Genomic DNA, 17,651 nt, shown 5'->3' with positions numbered 1-17,651 from the left:
AATAATCTGTCTGTGACATCACATGCTGGGAGTTGTAGTTCTGCAGCGGCTGTAGGACCAGGTATATATATATATATATATATATATATATATGCAGCGGGGATGGAGGAGCTCAGCCCTTGTTCTCCATTTTCTTCTTATACATCTGTTCCTGGGAAAGCTGGGTGACAGCCTATTCACCCCCAGACCAGCTCCCATAGGCGTGCGGTGCCATCCAGCTTCCCCACAGCTCTGTGTGACCCTATAACTAGACCAACTTACCATTCTGGGCTGCGGGAAAGCTGGGTCATTACCCTCTTGGTCGTCACCCAGGAACAGATATAACTAATAATTGCCTGAATAGACCTATAGCCGGAGATATATTCTCTGCTTGCTGTCAGTGACTGTGACCATACCCAGTCCAGCCCTAATCCTCCTCACAGCTGAGGGTTCGTTACAGTTGTATCCAGTGTAGACTATGCTCTATGAGCTAAACCCTCCGCATATCTCTCCCCTGTCCTGTTTGTTACAATGTATCAGTGCAGGCGACATGGGACAGACTATGTGAGAGAACTGCGCTGCGTCTGATGATGGGAGAGGATCAGATAGATTGGATACGGCTGTAACAAACCCTCAGCTGTGAGAAGTAACACATCCGTATGTATCAATAAAGGTTTCCAGTCTTTGACAGCAAGCGGTGATCTTGAACCGGGGGAGGGAGGGAAACGTAAAGTTCATTGAAACGTTGCAGAACTTTATTTGTATAGACAGAGTGCAGGGGCGGTTCCCTCTTGTGTTCTTTGTCCGGAGTGTTCCTTTAAGATTATTAGAAAAAAAAGTTGTAAGACGCATGCGTCATAATGTATAAAGGGGGTGTGACCATTGTGATGCCCGATGAGGTCACATTCTAGCGACACTCAGGGGGGCTGGCATCATCTGTGCCAACCAACTTCCTCACAGCCGCGCCAATCTCATCAAAGGTAAAAGCCGTAATATAGTTATATATAATATATACAGTCGTTCCTCCCCCACTCCCTTATATAAGAGACTATCCACCCCCCACCCCGTATATATCGTACATCCACCCCCATATATATATAGAATGACGGAACATTGGTGACTATATACGCAGCTTCATTCGGCCTTGAAGGAGTTAAAACTGGGGCTTAAACCACAAACAAGTAAACAGGCAATAAATTGGTGGGAGATTTTGGCGCCAAAAAGGGTCCGGCCATCTTTGACCCCTCTCTGTACCGCGTCGCTGTGAGTGTGAGGTTAGGAGGAGGCCTCTCACACCCGGTAATTACGGCCTATGCAGAGTGGATTATTGTAGCTACAGGCGGCACATGGTACAGTGTGTATATAGTATATAAATATATTTATGTGTATATACTGTACGTGTTGTAAGCCACACGCTGTGTACGGATATGCTGGTATAGTATGAGCGGGATGATGCACAAGAAGCATGTGTATGGGGGGATCAGTACTGCAGGGAGGAACCATAGTGGGTGCAGGGGGGGCGGTACTGCAGGGGGGTAACCATAGGGTGCAGGGGGTGGTCAGCACTGCAGGGGGTAACCATAGTGGGTGCAGGGGGTGGTCAGTACTGTAAGGGGGTAACCATAGTGGGTGCAGGGGGCGGTCAGTACTGTAAGGGGGTAACCATAGTGGGTGCAGGGGGCGGTCAGTACTGTAAGGGGGTAACCATAGTGGGTGCAGGGGGTGGTCAGTACTGCAGGGGGGTAACCATAGAGGGTGCAGGGGGTGGTCAGTACTGCAGGGGGGTAATCATAGAGGGTGCAGGGGGTGGTCAGTACTACAGGGGGGTAATCATAGAGGGTGCAGGGGGTGGTCAGTACTGCAGGGGGGTAATCATAGAGGGTGCAGGGGGTGGTCAGTACTGCAGGGGGGTAACCATAGTGGGTGCACGGGGTGGTCAGTATTGCAGGGGGGTAACCATAGTGGGTGCACGGCGTGGTCAGTACTGCAGGGGGGTAACCATAGTGGGTGCAGGGGGGCGCGGATGTGTCCAGGCCCATAAAGTCTCCAGCACAACACATCAAGCACCAGAGCTGGGGGCCCTGTTATTACTCCAGTTATCACTGGTGGGTAGGGATAGTGGTTGGCCAACAGTATACTGAAACTGGATATATATACACCATTTATATAACCAGTATAGCTCTCTATATATATAGCTCTATGTCACTTCATATACCTCCATATAACCTACATATAACATCAAATAATCCATATAACCTGCATACATCTATATGACCTTGTATGCCATCCAGATAGCCTGCACATCTCTATGTCCCTTCATATACCTCTATATAACCAGTCTACTTCTATATCAGCTCATCTACACCCATATAACCTGCCTACCTCTATATAACCTCCTATACCCTCCATATAACCAGAAGTGGATTATAATAGGGGCGTTTTGGGCGGCAGCCCGGGGCCCTGAGCTCCTGGGGGGCCCATGACCACCCAAAAAGACTTATACTTTCAGTGGTGTACTGTCTCCTGGCTACACTTCTGCCATGATTTGCAAAAACCACGGGGTTTTTTTATGGCAATTTTGCACAAATCAGGACATCATGACATTATCTGTCCTGTACTATGAACGCCAGGCTAGTGCCGCCATAGTTACAGTGGGGTGGGGGGGCCCAGGCCTGGTGAACAGCCCGGGGCCTATGGTAAAGTTAATCCACCCCTGCATATAACATATATACCTCTATATAACCTCATATATACCTCTATATAACCTCCTATACTCTCCATTTAACATATATACCTCTATATAACCTCATATACCCTCCATATAACATATATACCTCTCTATAACCTCATATACCCTCCATATAACATATATACCTCTATATAACCTCAAATACATCCATATAACCTGCATACATCTATATTACTTTGTATACCATGCAGATAGCCTGTATATCTCTAGGTCACTTCATGTACCTCTCTATAACTATAAACATGAGCGAGTAGCACCTGATCAATTACGTATTCGATCGGATACTACGCTATTTGACATAGTCGTTTTCGATCAAATATGCTGTTAAAATTTGTTTCCCCTCCCACCTTGCCTGGAGCCTTTTTTGGACCAATAACGATGCAGGGGGTGACGCCCGAGAAGCAGGAATAGGTGGTAATATGGATAGCCGATAATGCTTCCAGTCACTTCTCCACCACCCAGTCATCCACACAGTCCAGCCTCATCGCCAGCCAAGAGTCTGGACTGCAGGAACCTCACTCTGATCCTCCTTCCTGCCAACCTGCCCAATCTCACCAACAGAGTCATGCCACCCTTGCCCACGCCCAGGAGCTCTTTTCAGGTCCTTTTCCAGAATTGGACTCCAGTAAAGCACAGCAAGAATCCCAGGAGCTAGCGGAGGATTTTGTGTCTAGTGATGCCCAAACACCGGAGGATCCGCCATCTCCTGGTGATTTTGGTGGAGTGCACGGGCAACCTGCATCTCAAATCATGAGCGATGATGGAGTTGCCATGGAGGGAGGCTGTTGAGATTTCCTGTGGGCAGTAGGAGAAGAAAATTGAGAAATTGGAAGAGATGGTGCTGGACGAGGAAGTGACCGACCCGAACTGGCCAGGGGTGATGTCCAGCGGGGAAAGCGGAGATGTGGAGGTCTGCGCAGCACCGTAAAAGGCAGCAAGAGGCAGAGGGATGGCCATAGGCAGAGGACAGCTGGTTCAGAGAAGGCAGGCCAGAGCCAGCAGGGGCCAAAGCTCTTCCCTATGGCAGCCCCATCGAGGGCGCGTTCTTCTTTGATGTGGAGATATTTTAATGTGTGCGCAGATAACCAACTGAGCGCGGTTTGCACACACTGCCATTCCAAATTGACTAGCGGTTCTCAGAAGAGCAACCTGACCACCACAGGCACTTGGAAGCCAAGCACAGGGTTAAGTGGGAGAGAGCAAATGGAGGACAACCTGGTGCTTCTGCCTCTTCCCCTGTTTTGTGTGCTGGCTCTGCAGTCCAGACCACCAGCCAAGACACCTCCACATCTGCCTGTGCTTCAGGCACCTTTGGGGCCTTCTACTTCAGCCTCCCCTTCACCTGCGTCTGCTCCTTTGTCTGCACCATCATGCGCCTCGTCTCATCAGTTGTCAATATCTCAGGTGTTTGATCGCAGGCAGAAGTAAGCCTCAACTGACCCCCATGCCCAAACCTTAAACTGCCACATCTCCAAACTGTTGGCCATGGAGATGTTGCCATTTAGGCTTGTGGAGACGGAGGCCTTTCGCGACCTGCCGCAACTCGCTGCAACAGACTCACCCACATTTATTTTAGAGGGCTCATCTCAAGGGCCATGCATACATTTTATTTCTGGGGGCTCACCTTAACCCTCAGGCGACCCTGGACATACCCGTACGTCCAGGGCCCACAGGTGTTCAGAGCGGGGCCGCGCGACGGCCACGCTCTGAACCGCCACGCTCCCGGATGCCGCATGTAGCCCAGGACCACGGCTATTAGAGGGCACGGTCCGATCGTTGTGCCCGCTAATTAGATAATCGGATGCAGCTTTCAAAGATGACAGCTGCATCCGATTACCTGATGCAGCCGTTCCCTGGTGTCTAGTGGCGGAAATCACCCCCCCCCGGGATGTTGTCCCGGAGGAGCAATCCCCGTGTCTTGTCCCGGCCGGGTCTGATGGCGCTGATCCCGGCTCGGCATTCGGTTTCTTCCGGCTGCAGCAGCCGGAAGCAATCGAGTGCCTATCTCATCGATCTATGCTGCATATCTATGCAGCATAGATCTCAATGAGAGATCAGTGTACTTATACTAGAAGTCCCCCAGGGGGAATAACCCTAACACCAGGAGGAATAACCCTAACCCCAGGGGGGAATAACCCTAACCCCAGGGGGAATAACCCTAACCCCAGGGGGAATAACCCCAACCCCAGAGGGAATAACCCTAACCCCAGAAGGCTTCTAGTATAAGTGTAAAACTAAAAAAAAAGTCTTATTATTAATAAAAAGCCCCATCCCCTAATAAAAGTCTGAATCACCCCCCTTTTCCCAGGTTATAAATAAAAGTAAATAAATAAATAAACATGTTTGCTACTGCCACGTGTGTAATCGCCCGAACTATTAATTAATCACATTCCTGATCTTGTACGGTAAACAGCGTAAGCGGGAAAAAATCCCAAAGTGCAAAATTGCGCATTTTTGGTCGCATCAAATCCAGAAAAATTGTAATAAAAAGCGATCGAAAAGTCGCATATGCGCAATCAAGGTATCGATAGAAAGAACACATCATGGCGCAAAAAATTATACCTGACACAGCCCCATAGGCCAAAGGATAAAAGCGCTATAAGCCTGGGAATGGGGCGATTTTAAGGAACATATATTTGTTAACAATGGTTTGAATTTTTTACAAGCCATCATATAAAAGTTATACATGTTACATATCGTTGTGATCGTAACGACTTGAGGAACATATATAACATGTCAGTTTTACCCCAGGGCAAATGGCGTAAAAAAATACCCTCCAAGTAAAAGAAATTGTTTGCGTTGTTTTTTTTCAATTTCACCACACATTGAATTTTTTCTGGTTTCGCAGTGTACTTTATGAAAAAATACAGCCTGTCATTGCAAAGTACAATTAGTGGTGCAAAAAATAAGGGCTCATGTGGATTTCTAGGTTAAAAAATGCAAGTGCTATGGCCTTTTAAGCACAAGGAGGAAAAAACGAAAACGCAAAAATTTTAATTGGCTCGGTCCTCTAAGGGTTAAGGGCCTAAAAATAATGTTTATTGAGCTCTGCTCAAGGGCCTAAAAAATAATCTTCGTTGGGCTCACTACAACGGCCTAAAACATAATGTTTGTTGGGCTCTGCTGAAGGGTCTAAAAATTTATGTTTGTTAAGCTCAGCTCAAAGACCTAAAAATTAATGTTTGTTGGGCTCTGCTCAAGGGCCTAAAAATTAATGTTTGTTGGGCTCTGCTCAAGGGCCTAAAAATTTATGTTTGTTGGGCTCGACTCAAGGTCATCAAAATCAATTTTGGGAAGGTCTCAATTCTAACTTGTTTAACTCCATTTTTGGAGGGCTCACCTCACTCAATGGACTCAATTTCAATGTTTCCATGAGAACCAAACCCCTTACGTGTCTGACCACATCACACACACACAATGATAGCTAGCGGTGGGTGCAGTTTGACTTCCCCCTTGCCTATGCCCTCTGTAGTTGTAATAGGCAACTTGATTTAAAGGGGAGCAGGAAAATGTTTCTTTTGCTTACAATTTGGTGTCATGGTTTACTTGGAAACCTAAATTTGAGCACTTGGACATCACCACCTGCATAATTCTATATTACCTCTAATATGACATTCAGATATACTGTGTACCTCTATATAACCTCATATACCTCTATATAACCAGTATGCCTCTATATAGCCTCATATACTTCTATATAACCAGTATGCCTCTATATAGCCTCAAATACCTGTATATAACCAGTATTTTTTTTCCTTCTAGGTCACAATATAAAATGGCGTCTTGTAAGTAACTACAGAGAATTAAAGGGGTATTCCTAGATAAAATACTTGTTCCCTATCAACAGGGTAAGGGATATGTATCAGATCACAGAGGGCGGGGGGATAAATCTGGCCCGGGAGGAGGTCAGCGGGGGATACGGCTGGAGTACACCTAATAAATGTTCTGTATTCTCTCCTCCTGTCCAGGTCTCATGAATCTCACCTGCTGTTTTGGATATAAACGTGGTAAGATGATATATATCTATATATTCTATGCTTATTCTCACTGTACTTATTGGCTGTAGAAGATCTGTAAGACGTGATCAGACCCCCCAGGAGGCCTCTAGAAAGAGCTCCGGGGTGTGAAATGGCTGTAGGTGCAGTGGGTCCAGGTTCTCCTGAATCAGCTGATAAAATGACAGACATTTCTGGACAATTCTTATACTAGATGTTTTTTATTTGTCGTAGTAACTGTAGGGTCTGTGTTCTCCCCTGGTTTAGGGGCCCAGCTGTAACTGTAGGGTCTGTGTTCTCCCCAGGTTTAGGGGCCCAGCTGTAACTGTAGGGTCTATGCTCCTCCCCAGGTTAAGGGGGCCAGCTGTAACTGAGGGGTCTATGCTCCTCCCCAGGTTTAGGGGCCCAGCTGTAACTGAGGGGTCTATGCTCCTCCCCAGGTTTAGGGGCCCGGCTGTAACTGAGGAGTCTATGCTCTGCCCCAGGTTTAGGGGCCCGGCTGTAACTGAGGAGTCTATGCTCTGCCCCAGGTTTAGGGGCCCAGCTGTAACTGAGGGGTCTATGCTCTGCCCCTGGTTTAGGGGCCCAGCTGTAACCGAGGGGTCTATGCTCTGCCCCTGGTTTAGGGGCCCAGCTGTAACTGAGGGGTCTATGCTCCTCCCCAGGTTTAGGGGCCCAGCTGTAACTGAGGGGTCTATGCTCCTCCCCAGGTTTAGGGGCCCAGTTGTAACTGAGGGGTCTATGCTCCTCCCCAGGTTTAGGGGCCCAATTGTAACTGAGGGGGTCTATGCTCTGCCCCTGGTTTAGGGGCCCAGCTGTAACTGAGGGGTCTATGCTCCTCCCCAGGTTTAGGGGCCCAGCTGTAACTGAGGGGTCTATGCTCCTCCCCAGGTTTAGGGGCCCAGCTGTAACTGAGGGGTCTATGCTCTGCCCCTGGTTTAGGGGCCCAGCTGTAACTGAGGGGTCTATGCTCCTCCCCAGGTTAAGGGGCCCGGCTGTAACTGAGGAGTCTATGCTCTGCTCCTGGTTTAGGGGCCCAGCTGTAACTGAGGGATCTATGCTCCTCCCCAGGTTTAGGGGCCCAGCTGTAACTAAGGGGTCTATGCTCTGCCCCTGGTTTAGGGGCCCAGCTGTAACTGAGGGGTCTATGCTCCTCCCCAGGTTAAGGGGCCCAGCTGTAACTGAGGGGTCTATGCTCCTCCCCAGGTTAAGGGGCCCGGCTGTAACTGAGGAGTCTATGCTCTGCTCCTGGTTTAGGGGCCCAGCTGTAACTGAGGGGTCTATGCTCCTCCCCAGGTTTAGGGGCCCAGCTGTAACTGAGGGGTCTATGCTCCTCCCCAGGTTTAGGGGCCCAGCTGTAACTGAGGGGTCTATGCTCCTCCCCAGGTTTAGGGGCCCAGCTGTAACTGAGGGGTCTATGCTCTGCCCCTGGTTTAGGGCCCCGGCTTTAACTGCAGCACTAATATGCAGCACTCACTCTACTGCACTCAGATACTGTTGATACACTTTTTTTTTTCTTTTCTTCTGGATGAACACAGCGTGGCGATCTTTTATAATACTAATACTAAATGGTTTTATTTTCTTTAGATGAGAATGCAGACCATGAATGTGAAGGGATGGCTCTGTCCAATGCCAACAAAGAAGAACAGGACGCCGCAGGCAATAACCATAGAGGTTGGTTGTAACAATCCTCCTCTGAAAGGTCCAGCGCGGGTTCATCCTGTACTACATACTAGACTTAGATACTAAACCAGCGTATATTGTGTTTTTTCAGGCATTCCAGATCTGAGCCTGGCTTATATGTTCACAATGTATGCCATCCATTCCCTTTAGTCTCTGACTATACCAGCAGCTCACCAGTGACCCATGGCCATCACCTGTTTCCTACAATGAGATGGTGATCACAGCTTTACCTATGTCTGTCTGCCATCACCAGCTGCTTATGGCCCTGACCTTACCTGGGTACATTGTAAAGACCATATCACCCCATGGCTTAGGTACATTATCCCCAGATGGTAAAGACCATATCACCCCATGGCTTAGGTACATTATCCCCAGATGGTAAAGACCATATCACCCCATGGCTTAGGTACATTATCCCCCAAATGAATGGAGCCCACCATGCAGAGCCACCACTCCCTTTTTAAATGCTTCTTGCCTGGAGAGGTAAGTATAATCTTTGCTATTTTACATACTGTAGAAAGGAGTACTCCGGGCAACATCCAACTCCTCCGGTCCCCAGGCCGGCTCCTCTCCTTCACTTCTACGGGACAGAGACTCTACGGCCTGAGGAAGGTCCTGGCAGGACCAAAACGTTTCTACGCTTATGGTCTCTCGCCCTTATGTACTAAACTTATCGGTCGGAGTACAATCATGTTTATTTTCACTGTACAAAAAACTTTCACTTATTCGCATTATTTAAGGAGTGCCGTCGTCTTACTACCTATACTAGCACCTGGGTTGAAGAACCTGTTGACGACAGAGCACCTACCCCAGTGGGTAGAGGTGTGCACCACTGATCCACAGAATACATTTTCTAGTCTGAGACTGGGCTTGAGATGTGACGTTTCCGGCCCGCTGTAGCGAGGTCCCACCTCTGCCACTGACTGGCTGAGAGGGTCTGAAACCTCACGTCTCAAGCCCAGTCTTAGACCCAATAGCGGCCCAGTAAATCATGATAAGTGAGGCGCAGGGGGAGGCCACTCCTCCTCCTCGCCTTGCCGGCCCCCCATCAGGCAAGCGGGGGATACAGCAGGAGTACGCCAGGGAGAAGGGAGAATCTGCCCCTTTTCCCTGGGGTATGCCCCTGCTGGAATGTCCGTAAATGTCCCCCTTTTTCTGGATGAACCCAGCATGGAGATCTTGTATGATACTAATACTAAATGTTTTTATTTTCCTTAGAGGATGATGAAGAACGTGACTCTGAAGCGTCTGACCAAGATGCCGCAGGTAATAACCAGACAGGTGGGTTGGTTGTGTATTTTACACCCTTTGATAAATCTCCCCCTAAATGTTTTTATTTTTCTTAGAGGGAGATGAAGAACAGGAATCTAATATGACCGAACAAGATGCCGCAGGTAATACCTAGGCCAGTAGGTGTTCTGCAACAACCCAACTTTGTAAGGTCCATTGTGGTTCTTGTTTGCTGGAGGGAAAAGCAAAGTAAAGCGGATGGAGGATTCAAAGTTAGTTGGGGAATTAATAAACTCCATATCCTTGATCCCCTTATTCTGCCCCTTGGAGTACTCCTCTTACTCTTTGAAATCTTCAGGTAAAGGGGTAACATGAAGCTCTTAGGCCCCATAGTTTGAACCTTTAACAGGTTCCCCAACTACCATGTAGCCATTTATAATACAGATGTCTTCTTGAGGACTTAGGTCCCTTCAGGGCATCTGGGCTCTAAAGATACAGCATTTTTAGTGTTTTTTCCTTAATAGATGACGAAGAAGGTGAATCTAAAGAGATGGCTCTGTCCAGTCCTACTGAAGAAGAACAAGACCACTTACATAATAACCAGACAGGTAGGTTGGTTGTAGCTATCCTCCATTCCTTCTTTCAAAGGCCAAACAGGGATCTATCCTGTGCTATGGTACTTTTATGGCATTTCAGATTAGAGATTGACTCAAAGGCAAAAATTATTATTAAAGTATTGTACTGCCCCCCACTGGAGGGACACTGAGCATCCCTCTGCCATCATCCTCTCCAGCAGCCACAGCTCTGCGAGTCGGGTCATGACATCACCATGTTATCCAGGAAGTGACACCACCAAATTATCCAGGAAGTGACATCACCATGTTTATCTAGGAAGTGACATCACCATGTTATCCAGGAAGTGACATCACCAAGTTATCCAGGAAGTGACATCACCATGTTTATCCAGGAAGTGACATCATCATGTTATCCAGGAAGGGACATCACCATGTTATCCAGGAAGTGACATTACCCTGTTATCCAGGAAGTGACATCACCATGTTATCCAGGAAGTGACATTACCATGTTATCCAGGAAGTGACATCACCAAGTTATCTAGGAAGTGACATCACCATGTTATCCAGGAAGTGACTTCACCAAGTTATCCAGGAAGTGACATCACCATGTTATCCAGGAAGTGACTTCACCAAGTTATCCAGGAAGTGACATCACCATGTTATCCAGGAAGGGACATCACCAAGTTATCTAGGAAGTGACATCACCATGTTATCCAGGAAGTGACTTCACCAAGTTATCCAGGAAGTGACATCACCATGTTATCCAGGAAGTGACATCACCAAGTTATCTAGGAAGTGACATAACCATGTTATCCAGAAAGTGACATCACCATGTTATTCAGGAAGTGACATCACCATGTTATCCAGGAAGGGACATCACCATGTTATCCAGGAAGGGACATCACCATGTTATTCAGGAAGGGACATCACCATGTTATCCAGGAAGTGACATCACCATGTTATCCAGGAAGTGACATCACCCTGTTATCCAGGAAGTGACATCACCATGTTATCCAGGAAGTGGCATCACCATGTTATCCAGGAAGTGACATCACCATGTTATCCAGGAAGTGGCATCACCATGTTATCCAGGAAGTGACATCACCATGTTATCCAGGAAATGACATCACCATGTTATCCAGGAAGTGACATCACCATGTTATCCAGGAAGTGACATCAACATGTTATCTAGGAAGGGACATCACCATGTTATCCAGGAAGTGACATCACCATGTTATCCAGGAAGTCACCGCCCCCCCTCCACCAATTCTCTATACGGTTGTGGTCTCTCTGTGATCTTCGCTCAGAGACTGCTTTGCTACTATAATATTTAGCTTCATATTAGGGCAAATCTTATATAACCTGTGGAATATTATTAAGGTTTCATAAGTGAAAATGTATTATTTTTTTTTCTTCTTAATTTTCAGTCATCTCAGCTCAACCAACCGGCCCAAAGAACACCTCCTCAGTAAGAGCATGGAATAAAGGTAAGAAAGCAACCATAGGGAATGCTGGTCCGATCCAGGTTTCCAGAGCATCTGGCTATAATAGTGTATGGGTCACCTGGTCAGTCAATAGCTATGGTGGTTATAGTCAACGACAATGGTCCAAAGTGGCTGCAAAGTTCCCTCTATGAACAAACTAATAATATGAATGATGTGTGACAATTTGGGGGCCATATTGAAAACTTTGTCTTGGGGGTCTCGAAACTTTGATGTATGTTCCATTATATAGAGATAGTTTTTTTAGTCTTCAAGAGGTTATTGCCCCAATTTGCCCATAGTCCTAGAAGGAGCCTAAATATCTCTCAAGTATAGCAATTATAGTGGATCATAGTACATAGATCATATGATCATAGATCATAGTAGTTTAAATTAGGGACCAAAAGCTACTCTTAGCCCTATAAAGAGGTACTCAGGAGGAATAAAATATTTTCATATCAACTAGTGCAAGAAAGTTATAGAGATTTGTAAATCCCTTCTATTTAAAAATCTCAAGTCTTCCAGTACTTATAAGCTGCTGTATGTCCTGCAGGAAGTGGTGTATTTTTTCCAGTCCAACACAGTGCTCTCTGCTGCCACCTCTGTCCATGTCAGGAACTGTCCAGAGCAGTAGCCAATCCCCATAGAAAACCTCTCCTGCTCTGGGCAGTTCATGACATGGACAGAGGTGGCATAAGAGAGCACTGTGTCAGACTGGAAAGAATACACCACTTCCTGCAGAACATACGGCAGCTGATAAGTACTGGAAGAGTGGGGATTTATGAATAGAAGTAAATTACAAATCTGTATAACTTTCTGACACCAGTTAATTTGAAAACAATTATTTTTCACTGGAGTTCCCCTTTAAGAGACATAATCTGCTGGTTAATAAGAGTACAATGAATATTTTTGATGCTTTTTTTTTTTTTTTACTATAGGAAATTCATTTATCTGTCCACATAATGGGTGAATAGCTTTCATAGGCTCAGAGTATAACAACACTCAACTTTACTTGAAGGAATCTGCTCCGTGGGGGACGGATGGAGCTCAACATCTGGAAACAAGATGCTTTGTTGAAGTTGTTTCTTTAAAAAACTTGTTTTAGATGTGGCTCATATAGCTTGTATATAGTTACTAGTCACCTAATCCTTCTAAAGTTGAGTTAGCTGGCCTACCACTTACAGAGGGAAAAAGGGATGGTGTGTCCAGTCCAGTGCATGCAGCACAATATATATACCTCACTGCTCAGTATATAGGAGCAGGGACACCTATCTTTCTCAGGAATTCCTGCTCCTGTATGAATGCATGTCATACCTAACGGCCAGTACAAGTGACTCCTAGTGAAACGATTTAAGGAGATTTACAGATTTCGAACTATGTAAATAAAAAAAGAAACCAAAAAGTATTAAAATGTAAATTTTTGTTTTACCCTTTTTTTTCCACTGTAAAATTTTTTTGGGGGGGCAATGTATAAAATAAATCAAAAGGAAAAAACATCCTTGTTGGTGGTTTCTTTTTTGTTTTTCTGTATATACTGTCATTAGAATGTTCTACATAAAAAAATAAAGAGATTTTATGTGTTTTACTATGAAGAATATCTTATTTGACTGTTCATTGTCATCTCACATTGATTAATGTACTGGCTATAAAGAGAGCAAAGAAAAAAAAGGAAAATAATTACTATAATACTGCTCCTATATACAGGAATATAACTACTATAATACTGCTCCTATATACAAGGATATAACTACTATAATGCTGCTCCCTATATACAGGAATATAAGTACTATATTACTGCTCCTATATACAAGAATATAACTACTATAATACTGCCCCCTATATACAGGAATATAACTACTATAATACTGCTCCTATATACAGGAATATAACTACTATAATACTGCTCCTATATACAAGGATATAACTACTATAATACTGCCTCCTATATACAAGAATATAACTACTATAATACTGCCCCCTATATACAGGAATATAACTACTATAATGCTGCTCCCTATATACAGGAATATAAGTACTATATTACTGCTCCTATATACAAGAATATAACTACTATAATACTGCCCCTATATACAAGAATATAACTACTATAATACTGCCTCCTATATACAAGAATATAACTACTATAATACTGCTCCTATATACAGGAATATAACTACTATAATACTGCTCCCTATATACAGGAATATAACTACTATAATACTGCTCCTATCCACAAGAATATAACTACTATAATACTGCTCCTATATACAAGAATATAACTACTATAATATAGTCCAATAGCAAAGAGAGTTAGCACCAGCGTGCATATGTGGCTGTAAAGACTATCTGGGCTAGGACAATCGGAGTCCGTGGGCCTGACGAAACTCGCGTACTGCGAGTGAAACAGTCTGTCGCCTAGACGCTCCTGCTCTCACCTCCCTCCCCTGTATCCATGCTGAATTACCCTAAATAAAATGGACTATATTTGCAGCAGACGGTGAGTGCTAGCTCTTTTCGCTTCTGGATGTGATAACTACTATAATACTGCTCCTATATACAAGAATATAACTACTATAATACTGCTCCTACATACAAGAATATAACTACTATAATATGAACTGGAAAGAATGGAACGGCTGCACATCCCATCTATGGCTGACACTAATGCCGCTAGGCCTATATTAAAAATCAACACCAGAGTGTCTGTATATGAATTGATCAAGCCATATTGCCCCGTGTACCACCGCGCAGGTCCTCTGGTCCACACGGGTCCCTACGCTAACTCCACACTGTGTCGGTCAGCGACCGCCAACCCCGCAAAGCGTGCACGTGCAGGGAAGGGAGGCCATGGAACGACCCTGCAACCCCAATGTCACAGGACCAGACCCAAAAAGCCCCACCAAAACCCAGCCAGCACCACCGGCGGGGAAGGCTGCCCCCAAATGACACAAGTATGGATATGGTATTACACTTACCATTGCTGCTCTCACAGAATGGGGAAGACATAGGGTCCAGACATGTGAGCACAGACATATCCTGCTAATTTTGGTCATGTGGGTCTTATAAAGGAGTGCTAGCTGTTCAGAGAGGGAGAACTGCAAAACACGAACTGGAGAGAATGGAACGGCTGCACATCCCATCTATGGCTGATACTAAAGGCCGCTAGGCCTATATTAAAAATCAACACCAGAGTGTCTGTATATGAATTGATCAAGCCATATTGCCCCGTGTACCACCGCGCAGGTCCTCACGGGTCCCTACGCTAACTCCACACTGTGTCGGTCAGCGACCGCCAACCCCGCAAAGCGTGCACGTGCAGGGAAGGGAGGCCATGGAACGACCCTGCAACCCCAATGTCACAGGACCAGACCCAAAAAGCCCCACCAAAACCCAGCCAGCACCACCGGCGGGGAAGGCTGCCCCCAAATGACACAAGTATGGATATGGTATTACACTTACCATTGCTGCTCTCACAGAATGGGGAAGACATAGGGTCCAGACATGTGAGCACAGACATATCCTGCTAACTTTGGTCATGTGGGTCTTTTTGGGTCTGGTCCTGTGACATTGGGGTTGAAGGGCCGTTCCATGGCCTCCCTTCCCTGCACGTGCACGCTTTGCGGGGTTGGAGGTCGCTGACCGACACGGTGTGGAGTTAGCGTAGGGACCCGTGTGGACCAGAGGACCTGCGCGGTGGTACACGGGGCAATATGGCTTGATCAATTCATATACAGACACTCTGGTGTTGATTTTTAATATAGGCCTAGCGGCATTAGTATCAGCCATAGATGGGATGTGCAGCGGTTCCATTCTCTCCAGTTCGTGGATAACTACTATAATACTGCTCCTATATACAAGAATATAACTACTATAATACGGTTCAGGGAAGAAAAAGAGTGCTGCACCTCACACCTATGGCTGATACTAGTACCTCTCGGCTGCATAAAAAACATCAGAATTCTGTATGTGAATTGATCAAGCCACACTGCCCCATGTACCTCGTGCAGGTATCTGATACACATGGGTCCCTACACTAAGTCCACACTGTGCCGGTCAGTGACCACCACCCCCGCAGGCGTGCACAGTCAGGGAAGGGAGGCCATGGAACGGCCCTGCAACCCCCATGCCACAGGACCAGACCCAAAAATGCTACACCAAAACCCAGCCAGCACCACCGGCGGAGGAAGCTGCCCCCAAACAGCACAAGTCTGGATAAGGTATTGCACTCACCATAGCTATCAAAGATAGAATGGGACAGACAGGAGGGATTAAAACCATGAGCACTCAGGTGTCTCCTGCTAATTGCGGTCATGTGGGTCTCACCAGGAGGAGTGCAAAACACGGAGAAAAGAGAGAAACAAAATACGGTTCAGGGAAGAAAAAGAGTGCTGCACCTCACACCTATGGCTGATAACTACTATAATACTGCTCCTATATACAAGAATATAACTACTATAATACTGCTCGTATATACAAGAATATAACTACTGTAATACTGCTCCTATAAATAGGAATTTCCTGATCGTCCTCCGGCAGCACACCAAGGGTTAACTGGATCTCATCCACCCGGATAGAAGAGTAATTATTCCTAGCAATACAAGGAGAATAATTAATTATCCAATTAGAATAGACCTTGCCCTATAAGGGTTAGCTAGGACCTCAGATATGCGTCAAATTTTGCTATGCTACAGAAGAGTTGGAGTGTCCACTATCCATCAAAGCACACTCTACGAGATCTACAGCAACGTCCTGGGCAGAACGAGCCAACATCCCATTGGAAGAAATGTGCAAGGCTGCCACTTGGTCTTCAACTACTACATTTATAAAACACTACAGGCTCAACACATTTGCTGCTGAGGGATCGGCCTTTGGTAAAGGAGTGATCCAAAGTGCAGCATCCGTGTAACCCACCTCTATGTCATTGCTGTGCATTCCCTTGGTGTGCTGCCGGAGGATGATCAGGAAGTTGAAAATTTCTCATCTGTAATTTTCATTTCCTGGAGTCTGGAGGCAGCACAATAATCCCCCCCCATGATGTCATTGCTACAAACTGTACGTATATCTGAAGTCCTAGCTAACCATTATAGGGCAAGGTCTATTCTAATTGGATAATTAATTATTCTCCTTGTATTGCTAGGAATAATTACTCTTCTATCCGGGTGGATGAGATCCAGTTAACCCTTGGTGTGCTGCCTCCAGACTCCAAGAAATGAAAATTACAGGTGAGAAATTTTCAACAATAACTACTATAATACTGCTCCTATATACAAGAATATAACTACTATAATACTGCTCCTATATACAAGAATATACTACTATAATACTGCTCCTATATACAGGAATATAACTACTATAATACTGCTTCTATATACAAGAATATAACTACTATAATACTGCCCCTATATACAAGAATATAACTACTATAATACTGCTCCTATATACAAGAATATAACTACTATAATACTGCCCATATATACAAGAATATAACTACTATTATACTGTCCCTATATACAAGAATATAACTACTATAATACTGCTCCTATATACAAGAATATAACTACTATAATACTGCTCCTATATACAAGAATATAACTACTATAATACTGCCCATATATACAAGAATATAACTACTATTATACTGTCCCTATATACAAGAATATAACTACTATAATACTTCTCCTATATACAGGAATATAACTACTATAATACTGCTCCCTATATACAAGAATATAACTACTATAATACTGCTCCTATATACAAGAATATATATACTATAATACTGCTCCCTATATACAAGAATATAACTACTATAATACTGCTCCTATATACAAGAATATAACTACTATAATACTGCTCCTATATACAGGAATATAACTACTATAATACTGCCCCTATATACAAGAATATAACTACTATAATACTGCCCCCTATATACAAGAATATAACTACTATAATACTG

General features: G+C 45.1%; 1 protein-coding gene across 1 annotated transcript; it reads left to right on the top strand.

Annotated features, from left to right (window-relative positions):
• Nucleotides 1-899: 899 nt before the first annotated feature.
• Nucleotides 900-13,182, top strand: LOC138800470 (acidic leucine-rich nuclear phosphoprotein 32 family member A-like). Its single transcript, XM_069982154.1, has 9 exons — nucleotides 900-959; nucleotides 6,491-6,513; nucleotides 6,697-6,735; nucleotides 8,311-8,397; nucleotides 9,625-9,672; nucleotides 9,753-9,800; nucleotides 10,161-10,244; nucleotides 11,639-11,698; nucleotides 12,631-13,182. Exons 2-9 carry the CDS (start codon nucleotides 6,504-6,506, stop codon nucleotides 12,660-12,662), a joined length of 408 nt encoding a protein of 135 aa, XP_069838255.1. The 5' UTR covers nucleotides 900-959; nucleotides 6,491-6,503; the 3' UTR covers nucleotides 12,663-13,182.
• Nucleotides 13,183-17,651: the final 4,469 nt, after the last annotated feature.

Source organism: Dendropsophus ebraccatus, chromosome 9 (assembly GCF_027789765.1).
Source record: "Dendropsophus ebraccatus isolate aDenEbr1 chromosome 9, aDenEbr1.pat, whole genome shotgun sequence".
Classification (NCBI taxonomy): Eukaryota; Metazoa; Chordata; class Amphibia; order Anura; family Hylidae; genus Dendropsophus; species Dendropsophus ebraccatus.
The sequence above is the reverse complement of the archived record's forward strand: the minus strand, read 5'-3'. Positions and strand labels throughout refer to the sequence as shown.